This window comes from Mesoplodon bidens (assembly GCF_964165515.1).
Source record: "Mesoplodon bidens genome assembly, chromosome: 2".
Lineage (NCBI taxonomy): Eukaryota > Metazoa > Chordata > Mammalia > Artiodactyla > Ziphiidae > Mesoplodon > Mesoplodon bidens.
Genome location: NC_138177.1, coordinates 125,978,617 through 126,000,635, shown reverse-complemented (window position 1 = coordinate 126,000,635; position 22,019 = coordinate 125,978,617). Strand labels below are relative to the sequence as shown.

The 22,019-nt window shown below is 35.3% G+C and overlaps 1 protein-coding gene and 1 long non-coding RNA gene across 5 annotated transcripts in view; one reads left to right on the top strand and one right to left on the bottom strand.

Annotated features, from left to right (window-relative positions):
* The window catches only part of LOC308612841, a 156,982-nt gene that overhangs the window by 80,508 nt on the left and 54,455 nt on the right, over window positions 1-22,019 (bottom strand). For all 4 annotated transcript variants that reach the window (XR_014015144.1, XR_014015145.1, XR_014015146.1 and 1 more), the window contains exon 3: window positions 8,859-8,986. This is a non-coding gene — a long non-coding RNA (uncharacterized lncRNA). The remainder of the gene's footprint in view (window positions 1-8,858; window positions 8,987-22,019) is intronic.
* LRRC7 (leucine rich repeat containing 7) overlaps window positions 1-22,019 on the top strand; it is a gene marked incomplete at its 3' end in the record, with an annotated part of 507,551 nt that overhangs the window by 448,477 nt on the left and 37,055 nt on the right. The window contains exon 23 of the mRNA XM_081225604.1: window positions 8,948-9,169. Within this exon, the coding sequence (XP_081081730.1) occupies window positions 8,948-9,169 (222 nt within the window). The remainder of the gene's footprint in view (window positions 1-8,947; window positions 9,170-22,019) is intronic.

Sequence of the window (22,019 nt, the reverse complement as noted above, 5' to 3'; positions counted from 1 at the left end):
TCTATTATGGATCCTCTGTTGTTTTTTTCATTTTGATTAATAATTTCCAATTCCAGAGATATATTTTATAAGTTGGCATTTAATCACAGAAAAATTTGCTTATGGAGATACACTAAGCCACAAATGACTGCCTGCACATATAAGCCATCCTAAGGCATATGCACTGAAGGGAAAGGCCCTATTGCCTCACTTTTTTATCTGTCATTTGAAGCACTGGAGTATATCACCAGTATTTGGCTCTAAAAAATTTAAGCTCTGCAAATAATTTGAATCCCCCCCCCAATACTGCACTGTGCCAGCAGAATGCACTGTCACCAAGTCCCTAGGGCAAGAGAAACAGCAACTTCCTACCCCCTCTCCTTCAAGCTTCAGATCTCCCTTTCATGTATTTGTAAAAGTGTGTCCTCTAATGTCCAAATGGGAGAACATAGATTTTTGGCATCAAAATTGCCCTAGCTGAATACAAACACCACAAGAAGAAAAAAATAAAGCTTAACAGTTTGGTTGTCATAATCATAAAACAGTATCTACAATACATATTAGGCATTGTACTAAGGTGCTTGACATAAGTACACTCATCTTCAAGACAACATTATTCTGCTTCGTTTGATATGATCACATGATTTATCTTCTGTAGCCCATTAATACAAGGCATTGCACTGGTTGATTTTCAAATACTGAAAAAGCTTTGTATTATTCAAGTAACCCCCACTCAGCCATGATATTTCTTTTTATATATTGCTGAATGCTATTTGCCAATATTTTGTTAAGGACTTTGGCATCTGTATTCTAAAGGATATTAGTCTGTAGTTTTCTTTTTCTTTCTTTCTTTCTTTCTTTCTTTTTTTTTTTTGTACTGTCCTTATGTGGTTTTATTCACAAATTGGGAAGCTTTTCTGCCTCATCTACTATCTGGAAAACTATGTGTAGAATTACTTTTGACTCTTATTTAAACTTTTAATAGAATTCTCCAGTGTAACCATCTGCGTCCAGAGATTTTTTTCCTGGAAGTTTTTAAATTATATCCAACCTTGATAGCTTCAGGACTATTCAAATTACCTAGTTCATATTGTGTGAGTTATAGTAGTTTGTGTTTTTTGGGGAAATGATCCATTTCATATGAGTTGTCAAATTTACTTATGTAGAGCTATTCATAGTATTATACCTTATTATCCTTATGATGTTGGTAGGGCCTTTATTGATATCCCCTTCACTCTTGATTTTGGTAATTTGTGGCTTTCTTTTTCTTTTCCAGTCTTGCTAGAAGTATGTCAATTTTATTGATCTTTTTAAAGAACCAGCTCTTTGTTTTATTCATTTTACCTGTAATTCATTTTAAGTTTCAGCAATTTCTGAACTTTTTAATTATTTCCTACCTTCGCTTGCTTTTGGTTTATTTGACTCCTATTTTTCTAAGCTATTGAGGTAGTATCTTAATTATTGATTTGAGGTGTCTTCTTTTCTAGTATATGCACTACTTTAGCTGTATTTTTCAAAATTGCATTTACATTCAGTTCAGTATATTGTTTTATTTCCCTTGAGACTTCCTCTCTGATCCATGAATTATTTAGAAATACATTGTTTAGCTCCCAAGTATTTGAATATTTTCCTTTTATTTTTCTATCATTCATTCCTAGTTTGATTTATTGTGGTTGGAGAACACATTCTGTGTGATTCCAGTTCTTTTAAATTTGTTGAGATTTGTTTTCCAAATCAGGATATAGTCTTAATAAATATTCTGTAGGAACTTGAAGAGAATGTGTATCCTGCTGCTGTCAGATAGAATGTTCTGTAAGTGATAATTAGATCTGGTGGGTTGATGGTATTGTTGAATTCTTCTTTTTCTTGCTAATTTTCAGTCTAGTTCTTCTGTCAGTTGTTTAGAGAAGGGTGTTGAAATCTCCAATTATAACAATAACGAATTTGTCTATTTATTGCTTAGTTCTATCAATTTTGCATTACACATTTGCACCTCTGTTGTTTGTTGTGTATACATTTAGGATTGCTATGTCTTCTTGGTGAATTGACTCTTCTTCATCCTATAAAATTCCTCTTTATTCCTAGTACATTTCCTTTGCTCTGAAATCCACTTTATATAGTATTAATGTAGCCACCTCTCATTTCCTTTAATTCATATTTGCATGATATTTATTTTTGATTCTTTTAATATCTACCTGCCTAGCTCATTACAGTTGAAGTGACTTCTTATAGTCTGCATATAGTTGAATAATGTTCTTTAATCCAGCCTGCCAGGATCTGTCTTTTAATTTGTGTATTTAATCTCTATGCATTTAATTTAATTTGGCACATTAAGGTTTAAGTCTTTTTAAGTCCTTGTTTTCTGTTTGTTCTCTTTTTTTACTTCTCTAATTTCTTTTTCCTGCTTCTCCTGAGTTGTTTGAATTCTTTTTAGAATTTAATTTTGATTTATCTACAGTGTTCCTAGTATATCTTTTTGTGTAGCTTTTTTAGTTATTGTTCCTGGTATTGCATTACATATACATAACTTATAAGAGTCTACTAGCATCATCACTTAGCAGTTCAACTGAAGTATAGAAACCTTACCTTCTTTTATGTCCCTTCACCCTCCTCAGTGTATAATTGTCTTAAATATTTCCTCTATATACATTTAGAATCACCTCAGACAGTAACATAATTTTACTTCAATCATCAAACATAATTTTGAAAATTCAAGAGGAAAAAGAAAGCTTATTTTTTTACCCATATATTTGCTTGCCATGTTCTTTCTCCTTTCCTAATGTTCCAAATTTTCTTCTTTTATCATTTTCTTTTGATTTAGAGAAATTCCTTTAGCTATTATTTTAGGATAAGTCTAGTGGTGACAGATTCTCTTCATTTTCCCTCACCTGAGAATGTTTCAATTTCCCTTTGATTACTGAAGAATATTTTCACAAGTATAGGATGTTGGGGTGACAATTCTTTTCCTCCAGCACTTGAAAAATATTGTGTCACTTCCTTCTGTCCTCCATGGTTTTTGATGAGATATCCACTGTCATTCAAATTGTTTTTCCTCTATAGGTAAGACGTCATTTTTCTCCAGCTGCTTTTAAGATTTCTCCTTTGCCTTTAGTTTTCAGAAGTTTGATTATCATGTGTTTGTGCATGGATTTCTTTGGGTTTACCCTTTGTGGGATTCTCTCTGCTTCTTAAATCTATAAGATATGCCAAATTTCAGAATTTTTCAGCCATTATTTCTTCTTTTAATTTTTCAGCTCCACTTTCTTTCTCGTCTTTTTTGATAATATTCCTTACTGTTGGAACTTCTGAACAGAGTCACTGAGGCTGTTCATGTTTTTTTAATGTGTTTTCTCTCCATTACAGATTAGATAATTTCTACTGTCTTATCTTTCTGTTTATTGTTTCTTTCCTCTGTTCTCTACATTCTGATATTAAGTCTACTCACAGAGCTTTTCAGTTATTGTATTTTCCAGCTCTAAAATTTCTATTTGTTTCTTCTTTATATCTTCTGTTTCTTTGCTAAGACATTATATTTCTACAGAAGTTTTCTATTTTTTAGTTTTTTTCAAGCATGTGTGTAATTGGTCATTGAAGCACTTTTTTAATTGTTGTCTTAAAAATCTTTGTCAGGTAATTCTAATTTCTGTCTTCTCAATGTTGGCCTCTATTAGTGGTCTTTTTTCATTGTTTGAGATCTTCCTGGTTCTTGGTATGATTAAAACCTAGACATTTTCATATTATGTTACAAAACTCTGGATTGTACTTAACCATCTGTTGCAGCTGGCCTTCTCTGACACCACTCCAGTTGGGGAATGGTGGAGCACCTCATTTTGGCCAAGTGGAGGTACAAGTCCAATTTTTCCATTTAGCATCCAGTGACACTTGAGGCAAAGTCTCCTCATTATTGCTAGGTGGGGATTGAAGTTCCAGCTCCCAGATAACCCCACTGATACCACTTTATAATTGGGTGATGGAGAAAATCCTGACTCTCTACTAAGACCTCCTCTAACCACTCTAATGGGAAGGTAGAGGAGTGCCTCATTACTGCTGGGTCAGAGTGTAAGTTCATGCTCCTTATGTGGTCTCCATTAACACCACTGGGTGAGGAGTGGCTTACTACTGGCCAGTGGGGATGAATGCAGTGACACCTTACTTGGCCTTCTCTGACACCACCCCAGCAGGAGTGTTGTGCCTTGTTAAATCCTTATAAGGGTAGAAGTATCAGCTTCCCACTTGGACTTTGCTGGCATTGTTGGAATGGGACCACAGTTCTTTCCGTGTTGTTTGGCTGTAGTAGAGCAATCTAAAAGTTTTCTGTCTTGCTAGGATGCCCCTATTTCCTGGTTCTTTGGCTAGAGAGAGTAGGCTTTTGTTGGGGCTTTTGTTGTCTGCGCTGGTTGGCATTTTAGGGGATGCCCACTTTTTCAACTCCTAGTCTGGGATATATGACACAAAAATAAAACCTGAGAAATTTACCACCATCTTGTTACTTGGTCCTTAGCTTCTTTAGTCTACTTCCCAGAGTTTTCCTATATTTGTTTATGTACAATGTCCAGAGTTTTTTGTTGTTCTTAATGGAGGGAATAGGGAATAGTATATCTACTCCATATACCAGGAGCAGAAATCCTAGTGTCTCGATTTCTAAAACCTAAAGTGCATGTTAAAAAAAAACAAAGGAAGGAGAAACACTGCAGAGTACATGGTGCAGATAGAAAGTGATAGGACTGTTTTGTTGTTGTTTTACAAAATTACTGAAACTGACTCATTTAAATGAGTGCTGATGTTTCCTTGAAATCAGTTACTTAATTATCCTTTGTATGTAATTCTGTATTGTTGACACTGACCCCAAACATTTTTAGAACTCTTTTGAACTTAATTTTAGAGAATGAGTTGTACCCATTTGAATATTCTCAGTGGCATAAACTGTCATCCTTTGAGGCTGTGTTTGATTTTTGGGAGCACCACAAGTGGTCCAAGAGCAACGATGGGTAGTAAAACTGATAAACAAATTGAGTAATACACTTCTCAGTCTAACATTCTTTCCTAAGAAAATAATGTGAACCAAAATTTTGTTGTAGTGAAAAAGTCATTTATTTTATACCATACAAAACCTCCCAAACACTTCAACTTTCCACATAATAAGCCTGATAAGCTGTGAGATGAATTGCATATGAACAGTGCCATTTGGTATCAAATCACATTTCTTTCTGTGACTTTGACATAAATATTTCCTTGGGTCCTATGGATATTGAAGTTTTCCCCATAAACCTTGACAGTATGGTTTTGGGTCAACTTGAAAACATCATATTCCAGCATTCTCAAATACATGTTATTTTGTCCAACCTCCCATTGAAAGTTCAAAACAAATGTCAAATCTCTATTTCTTTTTATCATTCAAGATGTGTACCTCAGCCTTTATAGAAACCTTCATGTTCAAATTCTCCTTCAGTATGAGTCAGTGTTCTCATAGCTAACCCTCTATCTGAAAGAATCCAGTCTCGATATTTCCTACATTTTCATCAGTCCTTTGTACTTCACCATGAGCATCCTTATTACCTTTCTTAAGCCTCTGTGCCAGTCAAAATAACTTACTCTTTACAGTCCCTCCACACCATAATTGTCCCTTTAGATGTCTTGTGTCATTTATATTTGCTTACCTTCACAAAGAATTTAGTGTTAATTCTTTTTTTTGTCATTCCCTATCCTCATTTATTGCACCTGGTAGCCCCAATAAAGAGTGAAAAAACTGCTACTTATGTGAACAGAATCATTTTACAGAATGTTCTTTCCATGCCCACTATATGCTTTGCCAAGCCATCTGTGAATCTGAGTGTCATTATTTCATAATCATGGAAAGATTACTAAATACACAGAGTATCCTCCTAATTGCTCAAGTATAAAGTTCTAAGTCACATACGTAGGATCTAAAATAGATAATAGACCTAATTCAATAAGTAGGAATGGCCCTTTGGCAAATTGAAGAGCTGCTAAAGAAATTTAATATATCCTTTCTTAACAATCAGATCCTTCTGTTCCTTTCTGTGGTTTCTTTTCAGTTCATAGTTCAACTATTGTAGGAAGAGAGACAATTTTGGGGAATGGTGGTTGCAATGTAATTTTGTGTTTAAGAGCATGAACTCTGATTGCCAGACAGCCTTGGTTCAAATCCCAGTCCAGCCAGTTTACCAGTTGTGCAAATTACTGGAGAAAGTTACTTAACCTCTCCAAGCCTTAGTTTCCTCCTTAGTAAAATTAAATAATAATAACTAATAATAATTATCCCTTAATGCTATTGTAAGGATTAAAGGAGGCAATATGTATAAGATAAGTTTTAGTACATTATCTAGCACCTAGTATTTGAATAGTAGCCATTGTTTTTTAAGTGCCAGTTACTGTGCTGTTTATTAAAGATGGTAAGTAATATGTGGTGCTTGCCCTCAAGGTGTTTCAAATCAAAGCATAATTAAAGTTTAAACTGTCCCATCAGAAGGAAAAAAATAAACCATAAAAATAAGTCTAAAGGCTATTATAGTTCTATAATATCTATGGTTTTTTACCCTTAGATAGACCATTACCAGAATATTCTAATCAATGAAATTATTATTAAGCAGTCATTATTGACTTTCTAATAGATTATGCATTGTGGGACTAAAGCTATGTTCTGGAGCTCTCTAAGTTTTTCTGGGTGTAAAAATTCTTTGCTTGTCTGTCACTTTCAGTTAAACAACCAATCTTCCTCTTTCCCACTGGCTCAAGGACTAACTGAAGACCCATGAGTATTATACCAGTGGATGTGAGAAGCAGATATAAATGTAAAATCAATTGCTTGTTCAGTAGCCAGGCCAGTAAGCCTTAGTCGGCCTACACGCCCAGCTCCTATAACTCCAGGAAATTGTTTTCTCTAACTAAATAACTCATCAGGCCAGTGACTTCATTCAGAGTACAGCAGCTCCAAATGTGATACTGGATTTATCATGGCTTTCCTTGCCTACCAAACAAGAGAACATGAAATTCCAAGGAGGTAGGAGAGAATTGAATTTGCAACAAGGAAAAACTCGACCAGAAGGGTGTTCAGTCTTCTAGAATGGCTGAGAAAGTTGTGACATCTTTCATTTAGATTTCTAAGAAGGAAATAGATACATTAGAGAAATACACCTTTGTCCTTTATGAGGTTATCTTAGTTGTGTTTATGATGTCATAATTTTCTGATCCCTGGTTGCATTAGACAGTATTAGATTGCTAATCGTTTTGTTATTGTGCTGTTATAGCCTGAAACTTCTTTTTTGCATCTTTTCCTCCAGTTTCTCATGACTGAAATATCTTTACTGTTTTTGAATGTAAAAAGCTGTACATAATAAGACAATCAATTAGATATCTAAAATATATTCAAATTATTTTTTCTTTGCCTTGCATCTTACTAAATAATAATTTTGAATATTTTCTTCACTGAAATTACCTCTTGTTTGGAATCAAACAATATTCCTTTCCTCTCCAAATGATTTTGCATGATCACTGTCATCTCCTATGTCTCTTATGTTGCTCTTCTTTAAGAATTTTAAAATAATTAAAATTCATCTTTTCCTTGATTACTTGTTTAATAATTTTACCTTTATACCTCCAATCTGACTTTTTCATAGTAATTAAAAATCTTGATTAGTCAGGAAAATTCACAAACTTTCCTAACTATTGAATTCTAAGGTGAAATTTACTTTTAAATTCCAAATTGCCTACCCTTAAAAGGTCAACAAGAAAGACAATGAATTCAGGAAGTAATTCCTCAGATCCTTCCATAATAATGGGTGAAGTACCAAGCACAGCATTAAAACGTAGGTTTAAAAGTATTAAAGATAAGCATACACTTCCCATGTTAGACCTCCATGTTAAACCATACTTAATTTTAAAAGGCAGGTTCTAGGGGACTTCCCTGGCAGTCCAGTGGTTAGGACTCCGCCCCTCCATTGCAGGGGGCACGGGTTTGATCCCTGGTCAGGGAATTGAGAGCCCCATAAGCTGCGAGGCATGGCTAAATAAATAAATAAATGGCATGTTCTAGGTTATCAGCTCACAAACAGAACTACTTGTTTGACAGAAAAGATATCAGGTAGAATGACTCAAGGAGCCCATGCTAGAATGAAGGTAAGAAAATCGGAATGAACGAGAAACAGGATTAGGCACCAGTCATTTAAAGATGGGAGACCAAAGTAAGCATGTCCTTTCTCCTCTAGCAACCACCCTCAGGGGCTGATAAATGATCATTGTTGTTTTGAATGAGGTACTGATGAGTCTCTCTGAAAGCTCATGTGAAGATGATCTGCATGCAGAGTTCACTTTAAAGACCTTTCCATGTCTAGTGCCTCTACAGGCTACAGATATTCGCAGGAATTTATCACATGATTAATTTTTAATGGAACTTAAAGATTGCAAAAACCATACTCTTGATTTAATATTGCAGAAAAATAATAAATATTGATTATACTCACCTGAACAAGCTTACTATACGTGTGTGGCATAAAGGCAAATATGCAAGTCAATTCTTCTGCTGCAGAATTAGAAAGTAGTTTCTATAATTTTCTCCCTGATGTTTCATATATTACATCTCTCTCCCTGCTATTATTCTAAATGAAATGCCAGATAGAACTCCACTTTATTTTTTAAGTTGTGACTTTTTTTTCTTCTTGAGATTTTGCAAACTGAACTTTGTTTCCTTAAAATGGGGGCTAAAATAAGCTTTGGCAAGCCATCAGATGACGACAAGTGTATTTAACGTGACCTTGCTCCGATATTAGCATTTTCACAAACCACGGCAGGCAGACCCTTACTGTTTTTTCATTATCCTTCCTAGTCATGGCTGAAAGCCCAAATGATGCCACTTTACTTACCGGAGGGGTATTCTGTACTTTTTTTTTTTTCTACTTTAATCACATCCTTTCAGCACCACAAATCTTCTGACAGATTGTCTTCTCCACAGGCAGGCAGCCACATCCAGACCTTGATGGGGTCCCAGAGCCTTCAACATCGTAGCCGGGAGCAGCAGCCATATGAAGGAAACATAAATAAAGTGACCATCCAGCAGTTTCAGTCACCATTGCCTATTCAGATCCCCTCTTCACAGGCCACCCGGGGACCTCAGCCTGGACGGTGCTTAATTCAAACTAAAGGGCAAAGGAGTATGGATGGCTATCCAGAGCAGGTGAGTAGAGTTTTTATAATTGATAAATTTTCAGGAAATATTTGGGGAAAGTCCCATAAATCCGTGTTTTGCCTTCCTTCATTAATGTAGTTTGGGACACATTAATGCTGTCACCATGTTGAATGGAGTAGAGCACTCTTTGTAGGGATTTTATCGTTATTTTCATTGGCTAAGAACTACAACATATAGTAATTGATGGTTGGTAAGATGCCCATTTCACATAAAGAAAAATTGATGAATTGGAATATTTTTTTCTGGTTTATCCTGCACCTCCTTCTGCCCACTCCCAACTCCAACTTAGCTCTGCAGCACAGCTTTTGAATGTTACAAAGAGCTTCAATGGATTCGGTATATTTACCAAGGCCTTTGGTGAAATTGACAGTGTAAAAACTAAACTGTATATTCCCCTCGATTTGTGGGAACATTTTTTAAAAGTTTTATCTTCTGATTTTTGAGTAATACAGAGATAAAGCTTTGCTATGAACAAAATGATAAAGAGCAGTTAGGAAGGAAACATTTATGAAATGCTCCAAAAGCTATTGATAAGTGCCATGTAGTAAAAAAAAAATGCTGCTCCTCTGACCTATTTAAATTAGGATCTGGTTTTCCATTGTAGACTCTGCTTTTCTTTCTTAAGGCCAGAACACTGAATAAGATCTCATCTGTTGAGTCATATTAAGGTTAGAAAGTAAGACATCAAGATATTAATACTCTCAGAAATTAATTTCTCTTATTAATTAATAAGAGAAATTAATTAAATTTAATTAAAATTAATTTCTCTTATTTCATTCTTCAGATAACTAGGCAAAGCTCCCACTGACTTCTCTAACCCCTTAATATGGTTTATAAAGGTTTCACTTTATTATTGCTTATTCAAAGCTTCACGTATCACCATCCTTATTTTCTAAACATATCAGACAAGATTATTTTCATCCTCCAGTTTTTTCCTTTATGCTGTTGAGTCATTTATTATTTGGATCCCAGCTGATCCTGACATCTCCTGTGTTTCTTAATACACTTCTTGAAGCTGAGATAGGGTTTTTTAAGATAATCTTCTTCCTATCCTGCCTTGATCTAGGCCAAATGTTGGATTTAAGGTAAAATAAATCAGACAGGTGTCTTTAATCAGGTAATGAGGTGAGGTTTTTAATTCTCCAGAGATTCTAAAAAGTTAATAAAGTTTTAAATTATGCTTTACCACAGGCATCTTAGGTTAAAAATTGTTCATATATCCTCTCCCCCACAAATATCATAACTTCAATCCAGTTCTCTGATTTAATGATTCTTGTTAACAGGAATAATTAATAAGTTATTACAAATTTTTTTTTCTCCCAGAATCAGCACATTTAAAATCCACTGAGATCAATGCCCTCTGTTTCCCCTACTTTGAATAGTAGGGTTAGTATTAGCATACAGTTATTCTGAACACTCTAAATTTAAAGGCCTTTTTTATATTATTTCTCAAAAAATATATAAATTATATAGCTTGACTTAATGACAGGATTACTAAGTTTTAGTTTACATGCTTATCAAACTTAAAATATCATGATTCTTTCAAAGAATGTATTTATAGTCATTGTAAGTGTTCTGATTTGTAACTCTAACAACATCAGGTGTCTTTCAAACTGAGAGATAAAATCTTAAACATTCAATGGTTATATTAAGGAAAGTACTTAAGTGTAATTCCTTTTGAATTCCTGGTCTTTTCTGCCTTGGTTTCAGACTGAAATGGTTTGGAATGCTGAGATGAAAACTTTGGAGTGACCACGAGAAAGCCTAAGGAGCATTTAAACCAATAGTACTGGTCCCCAAACTATGCTCCCCCCTCCCCTGAGTTATAAATCTGGAGACAGTTTCTCAAAACCTTTTTCATGATTCAGTGTAATATTTATCCACTACCAGTGGCATGCTGGAGCATATTCGTCCTGGCTCATTACTGTGTGCATATCTTCCCAACTCTGCCTTCAGCAACACCACACTGACAGGTTGAAATTGTGGGGATAATTACACCAAGGAAATAAGCAAACACTACAAACCAGGGCCCTCCCCTTCCCCCAGCCAGCTCTTAAACATTTTCCAGCACACCACAACTACTACACTGTTTTCTTTCATCTCTTTTTCTTTTTCTAACCTCTCCACTTCTTTGTTTAGTTCTATAGCATTCAGGAAAGAGAATACTAGGAATGGGTCTCAGAATTTGGAGTTCGAGTTTCATGTTAACTTTTATTAAAGTGTGTGAATCTGGTCAAGTCATTAACTCTTTCCTGAGGTTCTGTTTTTCTCCTTATAAAATGAGAACATTACCATCCACCAACAACATTCAAAAAGTTTTTGAGAGAGTCAAATGATACAATTCTGCACGCACACACATGCACACAAAGTAAGCCTGGCACTGAGAGTAAAGAAATAGGAAACAAAAGAAATAGAAATACAAGATTTTAAGCATTAAAATACTGGAGGGCACTTAATGAATATCAGTCCAACCTCCCTAGCTATAGATAGAAAACAAACAAACAAACAAACAGAAAGAGGCTGACGGAGGTTATATAATTCACTCTCATAATAAAAATATCTTATGTATTTTTTACCTTCCTAACTCATTTTTCTTTTGAAAACTCAGACCTCTCTAATATGTGTGTGTGCCCTTTAAAGCAAGACTTTTTCCATATTTAACAAGAAAAAAAAGGAGGAAAATATTTAAAGCATTTAAGAACTGTATAGTTTCACACGAAAATTATAGAGTAGCGATTGAACTGCAAAGACCAAGGAGGTAACTGAAAATTCTAATATGGGTTTCAGGCATATAAATCAAGATACTCTATTTTCATAAGCCATTTCTAGTGGTGCATTAAAAGTGCCATTAAGAGAAAACAGAGTTTTCTTAAATGATTACTACAAAAACAATGTTAAATTTGGTCAAGTACAATATGGAAAAAATCTAAGTCATTCATAATTTTTAAGTGCAAGGAGACATCATAAACATAGTACAGAAGGGTAAGCTGGGATGAAGTGAGAGAGTAGCATTGATACATATACACTACCAAATGTAAAAATGATAGCTAGTGAGAAGCAGCCGCATAGCTCAGGGAGATCAGCTCAGTGCTTTGTGACCACCTAAGGGGGTGGGATAGGGAGGGTGGGAGGGAGACACAAGAGGGAGGGGATATGGGGACATATGTATACATATAGCTGATTCACTCTGTTATACAGTATAAACTAACACAACATTGTAAAGCAATTATACTCCAATAAAGATGTTAAAAAAAGTAAATAAAAAATAAACAGTACAAATAAACATGCTGTGTGCAATATGATAAAGCACAATAATTTCTACTAAAGGTTGGAGATTTTACTTTAAAAAAGTAATCACTTATTGGAATGCTACAGGTGAAAAACAACCAATTACAACGAATCTACATTTTTTTTAATTCAGGGAAGAGAAGTCTGAATGAAAGTAGGAAAAGAAAAGACAACAGTTCCCATACATTGACTGCCTACTATGCTATTTATACTATATATAGTGTATTTATGCTATAAATACCATGTATCTTACACACAGGCCTGGCTTCATGGTGTGTGAACTGTGCAGCTGCACAAAGTCCTGCACTTGGAAGTGCCCCACACTTGGTTTAATGTTCTGCTGTCACCAGCTTGTAATTCTTAAAAATCATTCAACAAGGAGGTTCACATTTTCATTTTGCATCAGGCCCCACTAATTACATAGCTGGTCCTGCTTACACATGCTGTTCCATTTAGTCTTCACAATAATCTCATTTCCTTTTTATAAATGAAGAAACCAAGGCACAGAGAAAATAAGTAACTTGTAAGAGGTATAATTGGTCAAGCTACTTGTGAGAGGTATAATTGGTCAAGCTGGAATTTTAATCCAGGTCTGTCTAACCCAGAACCCAAGTTCTGTGTACCAATCTTACCATTAAATTAACCACATGATCCAGATGCTTGCTGTGGCCTCAGTGTCCCCTTCTGTCAAATAATATTAGTTAAACGTGTTTCAGCTACAATTCAGAGTTATAGAACTGTCTTATACAGATGGTATGCTGACTGGAACTCACATGAACACTTCCAATGCTTTGAAAAGCAAAAATACTCAACAAATGGAAAGTTTTATTTTTAGCAAAAGTATACCTCTGTATCTCTTAATGTGACCTAAAGAACTAATGAATTTCTAATCTGATTAAAATAAGTTCCATATAGCAATGAACATACATAATAAATGCTACCACTAATGAAGTTGAATGAACTTAAATTAATGTCATATTTTACCTAACCAGCACACTTAGCCTTTTTTAGCCATAAAGAAGTACTTAGTAAACTTTGATGTTCCACCTGAATGATGAAACCATCTCAACTTTCAAACTACCCATCACAATAAAACAAGGCAAAATATCTAAGAATTCTAATTTAATACACTTTAACATATCTATTTTTCATAGACATTAAGTATCATCTGTTTTCAACTCTAGGATTAAATGGCATAAAATATATGGAAGTGATTTTTAAACCATAATGTGCGACCCAGATTCAAGGTATTAATTTCCATAGACTAGAAATCTGATGTATAATAATGGATATCCTTTTTAACAAATTATCTACAACAAAATCATGTGCATGTCACTTGAAATTCATTATCAGGGAATTTTACTTAGAAAAGGGATTATAATGCATAAACCATTTTGATTATTGATGAGCATAATAGAGAATAATAGAGTTGTACTAAACAGTGAGCTGAAGAAAGCCAGAAAGTAAGATTTGACTCCTTCCCATTCCACATGAAAACTCTTAGCCATCATATCCATTCTCTTAGCTCTTCCCTTTATTTCCCAGTCCAAGTGACTATTCAGCTTATCATCCCCTTCACAATAAAATAATACTTTTTATCAGATGTTCTCAACCTCAGCTGTACATTAGAATCTGCTCAGCTTTTTTTTTAATTGAAGTATAGTTGATTAACAATATTGTGTTAGTTTTAGGTATACAGCATAGTGATTCAGTATTTTTTTCAGATTATATTCCATTATAAGTTACTACAAGATAATGGCTATAATTCCTTGTAATATACAATATATCCTTGCTGTTTATCTATTCTATACATAATGGTTTGTATTTGTTAATCCCATATCCCTAATGTGTCCCTCCCCCAACCCTTTCCCTTTAGTAACTGCAAGGTTGTTTTCTATGTCTATGAGTCTGTTTCTGTGTTGCATATATCCATTTGTACTATTTTTTAGATTCCACATATAAGTGATATCATACAGTATTTGTCTTTCTCTGTCTGACTTATTTCATTTAACATAATACCCTCCAAGTTCATCCATGTTGTTGCAAATGGCAAAATTTCATCCTTTTTTATGGCTGAGTAATATTCTATTGTGTATATATACTATGTCTTCTTTATCCATTTGTGTATTTATGGGCACTTGGGTTATTTCCATGTCTTGGATATTGTAAACAGTGCTTCTATGAACATTGGGGTGCATATATCTTTTCAAATTAGTGTTTTCATTTTTTCTGGATATATACCCAGGAGTCGAATTGCTGGATCATATGGTAGTTCTATTTTAGTTTTTTGAGGAACTTCCATGATGCCCGATGGAGGTTGCTCAGGAGCATTTTTTTTTTTTTTTTTTTTTTGGTACGCGGGCCTCTCACTGTTGTGGCATCTCCTGTTGCGGAGCACAGGCTCCAGATGCACAGGCTCAGCGGCCATGGCTCACGGGCCCAGCTGCTCCGCAGCACGCGGGATCCTCCCGGATGGGGGCATGAACCCGTGTCCCCTGCATCGGCAGGCGGACTCTCAACCACTGCGCCACCAGGGAAGCCCTGCTCAGGAGCTTTGAAAAACACTCATGCCCTGGCCTCATCCCCAAAGAAACTGATTTCATTAGCCTGGATGTGCGCTGGGTAATGGGAACTTTTGAAACTCCCCAGATGATTCTATTGTGTAGCCAAGGCTGAGAACTGATATCGAGATATTCCATAACTCGGCAATTTGCCAGCTGAATAACATATTGTTATTAACACTATTTAGAAGTATACATAAGTCATACATAACTTGTTGAATAGTTTTTAAAGAAACTAACATAAACTTGGTTTTTCTGTTTTGCAAATGTATAATCCAAGGCAAAGCATATCTGTATATGTGGAACATATAGACCTCAAAGCAGAATTAGGAAGGAAAAACATCAGCATGATGCTTCAAATGTCTCAAAATCCTTTCATGTATTAACTGATTTAATCTAATCAATAATGTTGTGGTGGATAGAGCAGTTCCTGTTTTACTGACTAAAAATCTAAGATTCAGAGAAGTCGAGCTAGAATTAAAATCCAGTTTCATGAGTCTACCGCATAATATGCTACAGCCTGCTGCACTATAGCCAAACATAGAGGTCAAGAGTAAGCCCACACTGGAAGAATAAAAATAGAAAAGTGCACACTCAACTCCATGTCTGCCCCAGACAAGAGAACATATCCGCTAATGAACCTAACATATCAGGAGGGCCAGAGTTCCATAGCTGTTTCCTGCCAGTTCCTGTGAGTATACATTTGAACTAAAGTTTGTGCCTAAAAGAGAACTTGTAACATTACATTAGAATTACATTAGAATAAGCCTTGTGAGTTATACAAAGCAGCTCACACCCATCATATTCAAGGGGAAATAAAAACAAAGCTCTGGGGCTTCCCTGGTGGTGCAGTGGTTGAGAGTCCGCCTGCCGATGCAGGGGACACGGGTTCGTGCCCCGGTCTGGGAAGATCCCACATGCAGCGGAGCGGCTGGGTCCGTGAGTCGTGGCCGCTGAGCCTGTGCGTCTGGAGCCTGTGCTCCGCAGCGGGAGAGGCCACAACAGTGAGAGGCCCGCGTACCAAAAACAAAAAACAAAACAAACAAACAAACAAAAACCAGTTAAGCTCTGAAACCCTCCTTGAAGGAGATGCTATAGTGTACCCTGGAAGAAATCATTTTGATACTTAATAATATGTGGAGTACATGAAGTTTTGGCTAAGACATGATTTCAGACATCTCTTTAGATGCTCTGATCAGTTGCCTGAAGGGCTCACAAGGGTTCCAGGTGAGGCTTCATCTAACCTCACCTCATCCAGGTGAGGTTGCAGGTGAGGTTCACTCGGAACCAAGTGAAGAAAAATACATTATCCTGAGTGTTTGATATAAGAAGAAAAACTTGGAAATATTTGGGTTTTTTAATTATGAATTTTAAAATTAAAAGGCAATAATTTAATAAAGATGGTTAGAAAATAGATATTAAGATGGTTTTAATGTATATTATTTACTCAAATGATTTCAGGGACATCCCATACCTCATCCTGCTCTACTTAAAGTACTGCTATTTATGCATATTTTCCCCATAGAATTTTATTCTCCAGTAACCAAAGTAATACTGCAACTCTAAATTCATACTTTGACACAAATAATGTCTAACTCAACACCACAAATTCTACAAATTGACTTTATGAATTATGTGCAGTTAAATAGTAGGATTCAGTAAACACTACAGTAGGAATCAGAAGGCCTCTTTCAGTGTTCCACTAAATACATGTATGGTCTTCTTGGTTTCCTCAAGTTTAAAATGAAGGAAATGAAGTGAATAACCTTTAAAATGCATTTACAGACTAAAAAACATTTGAGTTTCTACTTTTTAGATACATACAAAGTTGGCTATTTTTTTCTGAAAGATCTAGAAAATGCTACTCAAAGGATTTTATTCATCAATCTATTAGTATGTTTCCTCAAAAGATTTAATTAGCACTTTTCATTGGACTTGCATCTCTGATACACAACAGAAAAAGATATGAAAATAGAAGGATCAAAAAAATATTTTTTAATATTAACATTTATATATTTTTATAATTATTACCTTTTTTAGTCTATGACACAGGCTCATTAGAAATTATAGGAATGCAAAGAAGTTTTATGTAGACTTTGTATGGCTGTGCAATACACATAGTGTAAATCACAACAAAAGTTAAAATACCTTATCATTGCATAGCACTCTTTATTGTACAAGCACTGTTATATAATAACTTATAAGACCAGGAACTAAAAGTGAAAGTAGCAGCAAATTTAATCTCCAGTTTAATTTCAGTACCATGAAGCATTCTCTCTACTTCTGTCAAGTCCCATAATCAAATCGCCATCATCATCTCATTTGATCTCTCAGCAAGTGGCTTGACTGAACTCTTTCTTTAAATTTTCTTCACTTGGCTATCACTATTCTATCGCTTTCCCTCTTTCCACATTAGCCATTCTTTCCTGATTTCTTTATTGACTCCTTTTCTGTTCCTGACCTTTAAATGATAGAGTTATCCAGTGCTCAAACCTTGACCCCCTTCTCTTTTGTATCCATACTCACACCTATATGATTTCATTCACTTCTGGGATGGATGAGTCCAAGATTTACGTATCTCCAGCTCTGGCCTCTCCCCTGTACTCCAGATGTTTATATTCAATTACCCACTTGTTGATATCTCAACCTGATGTCCAATGAATTTCTTAAACTTAGCATAGTCAAAAGAAACTCTTGTTTCCCGGCCCTGCCCCTACCAAACCTGCTTCTCTTCTAGATTTCCCCATTTCAGTTAATGGCTCTTCTATTCATCTTTTTGCTATGGCCAAATATCTTTGGCTCCCCTTTCTCACAGCCCACGTACAAGACACAGCAATTCCATTAAAATATATTCTGAATTCACCACTTTTCATCACCTGCACTGCTACCACCTTATCAGCCATCACCTCACTCCTATCTACTTCAGTAGCTCCACAATTGTTTTCTCTTTTGCCGGTTGCTTCTCTCCAGTCTGTTTTCCACTGCCAGAGTGATCTCTTTAAAACATGAATCAGATCATGTCAGTCTTCTGCTTAAAAATCCCTAGTGGCTTGAAAACTTCTGAACCCTTATAAATCCTCACTATGGCATGAAGTCCTTACAGACCTGGACCCTGCCTCATCTCCTTCTACTCTCTCCTTAGCCATTTTCTCTCTCGTCATGCTGATCATGCTGTTGTTGCTGATTTTAACTGCTTTATTGATATAGTTTACACACGGTAAAGTTCACCTGTTTAAAGTGAACAATTCAGTGGTTTTTAGTATATTTATACAGTTGTACCACCATCACCATAATCTAATTTTTAAACATTTTCATAATTCCAAAAAGAAACCTTGTACCCATTAGCGGTCATCTTCCATACTCCCTACCCTCTATTCTGCTCCCAGCCCTAGACAATCATTCATCTACATTGTATCTCTATACATTTGTCTATTCTGGACATTTCATATAAATAAGATCATATGATATATGAAGTTTTTTGTGACTGGCTAATTTTAATTAGCATAATGTGCTTAGTGTAGCATGTATCAGTAATTCATTCCTTTTGACTGTGAAATAATATTCTATTATATGGCTATACCATATATTGCTTATGCATTCATCAGGTGATACACATTTGCGTTCTTTCCGCTTTTTGAACATTCATGTACAAATTTGTGTGTGAAGGTACATTTTTATTGTGCTTGGGTAGTTACCTAGGAATGAACTTGCTGGGTTATATGGTAATTATGTTTATCAATTTTAAGGGGCTTCTAAACTCTTTTCTAAAGTGTCTGCCACATTTTACTCCCACCAGCAATGAATGAGTGTTCTAATTTATCCACATCCTCACCAATATTTGTTATTGTCTTTCTTTTTTATTATAGCCATCTTGTGAAGTATTGATAGTATCTCATTGTGTTTTAATCTACATTTCTCTAATAACTAATGATGTTGAGTAGCTTTTCATGTGTTTATTAGTCATTCATATATCTTCTTTGGGTAAATGTCTATTAAAATTCTTTGCCCATTTTTTAATTAGGTTATTTGAACTGTAACTGTCGTTCATATATTCCAGATACAAAATATTTTCTCCCATTCTGTAGGTTGTCTTTTCACTTTCTTGATGGTCTCTTTAAGGCACCAAAGTTTTTAATTTTGATAAAGTCAGTCATCTCCTTTATAACATTTGGTTTCATATCTAAGAAATCATTGCTTAACTCAAGATGACGGAGATTTACTTGTATTTTCTTCCTAAAGGTTTATAGTTTTAGCTCTTGCACTTCAGTCCCTGATTTATTTTGCATTAATTTTTGTGTATGGTGTTAGGTACAGGTAAAAATCATTATTTTTCATGTAGATATCCAGTTGTCCCTATACCATTTGTTTAAAAGATTATTCTTTCCTCATTGAATTATCTTAGACCTTTTGTTGAAAATCAAATTACCACAATGTTAGGGTTTATATCTTGATTCTCCATTCTATTTCACTGATCTATATGTCTGTCCATATGCCGTCTTGCTGTTCTTTGACTTTACAAAGATCCATCTGTCTTCAGGGCATTTAAAATTGCTGTTCTCCCTGCCTGGAATAGTTTTCCCATTTTTCTTATTGTCTGTTGCTTGATCCTTTACCTCATTCACATTTCTGCTCAAATGTCACATCCTCAGAGAGGCCTTTCTTAGCTACTCCAACTAAAATATCTCCTCACTCCTGTTCCGTCAAACTGTACTTACTTTCCTGCTTTATTTTTTTTCACAGCTCATATCACTATCTGAAATTATTTTCTGTTCACATGTTTACTATCTGTCTTCCCCATTAGAATGTAAGTTCCATGAGGGCAAGGATTTTTTGTCTGTCTGATAAGGTGCCTAGCACTTAGTAGAAAATCAATAAATATTTGTGGCATGAAGGCATGAATCATGATTTCTACAATCATTTTCATTTTCAAAGTTACAGCGGTTTTTCCAAGCAGTTAATTATATAATTGGAGCACTTCTTTGAATAACTGGCATATCTTCGAAAAACTCATCACGTTTTAAGAAAGAGTCATCATACACTTTTGACAGTGAATAACTGAGAGTATCTTTTGTCACATATGCATATTACCGATTTATTTATTCAACCAAAAGTTAATTGAGTGCTAACTATGTGCCAGTCACTGTTCTAGATAGTCAATGAAGAGATAACATAATAGACATTCAGAGGTGATTCAGATGTCCTACTTGATTAAAACTCCATGTGGAATGTGGATGTCTCTTCACCAGACCTTCTCTATGTTACTACTCTCAGGGTTCAAACCTGGAAATGGCCTCAGAGGTGAAACATTTTTAGTTACAAGGTCCTTTCTTGATGCTTCAGCAATTAACAGTCCTTAAATCAAAAATTTACCTTGAATTTCTTACAGTACAGAATATTTGAAATTCTGCTCACTTCATTTCCCAAAAGAATTTTCTAACAAGTGTATAATTTGTTTTCTTTTTAAAATAAAAGATAAATCAATTCTTTTATATCTACAAATAAGCAAGTTTCTTCTCAATATTTTTTGGTCAACTATGCCTCTTGATTATGAGTGACAACCTAATAAGACTTAAGCCAAAGGAGAATGTTTAAACTCATATCAGCTGGAACTCCAGAGATGGGAGAAGCTTCAGATAAGGTTTAATGCTAGGCTCAGAGGAAACCATGACTTCTCTCTCTGTCGGCTGGTTCCTGTGCCAAGAAGTTTTCCCCTCGTGACAGAAAGATAGCTCAAGAGCTTCAGACTCTCGCAGTCTTAAAACAAGCAAGAAAGAGCAAGATTCTCTTTCCTGAAAATCCTAATAAGCATCTCATTACTCCTAGTTGATCAAGTGACCTGCTCATCCTATAATAAATCATATTTTTAGGGGATCCAGTGCTTTGTTTTAGGTCTAGATAACATGATTAACTGAAAGCATACAGGTTGAGAATAAAGAAGTGGGTAGTTTTCAAAGAGAATTTGAGGTTATAATTGCCAGACAAAGAATGAATGGATCTTGAGCAGCAAAAACAGCAGGTATCCACTAAAAGCTTCATAATACATACTGCTAGGAAAGAGAATGGTCACTAGAAGAAAGCATAGGAAGCACGTTAATTACAGCATCACCAGGTATCTTTCTACAATGCAATTCTCTAATCCTGAATTACACCTCATGCACACGTGCCCCCCCGCCCCCCCACGCACACCTATTTCCTTTGTTCTTGCTACTGGGTTTTAGAACATTGCAAGACCAAATGAGATCACTGCCTTCCAGAGATTATACATTATGACTTCACAGAGCTTCACTGCTACATTACAATCCATTTTGTCATAGGCCTCTCCAAGTTATGACCCAGTATTTTAATTAGAGCAAGATTAACACAAACCAGAAATATCAAGTAGTCAAATGATGGAAGCGGACTCTGAAAGAAGCAAATGCACCATTTACTGCCAAACTGTTGCTGTTACCTTCAGCCAGCAATTTCACTCATTGATATCAATAACTTAACAAAATATAGAAAAGCTGATTTTCATTGAATAAGCTATTTATTAGCCTCCTAGATCTGACCTTTTTCTAGAACACTGCCTTTCCTCTTTGCTAAACCCCTTTAGTTTCAGACTGTTTCTTGGCTGTGAGGCATTCCCTCCTCTTACATTTTATGGCCCCTTTGGGCCTTAGCAGACAGGTGGAACTCCTTCTATGTGAGATGAATACTCTGTCTGACACAATTTATGGAACTAGCAGTCCCAACACAACCTATTAGCCATACCATAGCGTGCCCAAGGGGAGCCTAGCTTCAGATCAGAATTTGTGGTTGTTTGTCACATTTATAAAACCACAGTGTCATCTTTATTATTTCTATTATTTAAAAATATATTGAAGCAGTTCTTCGGATACTTGGCACGTATGAAATTTGTTTTCCTAAGATTTTTTAGTGTCTTCCAGATTGACAATAATATAAAATAGATATAGTCACTACCTTGAAAGAGAATGACTAGAAAGTACCCT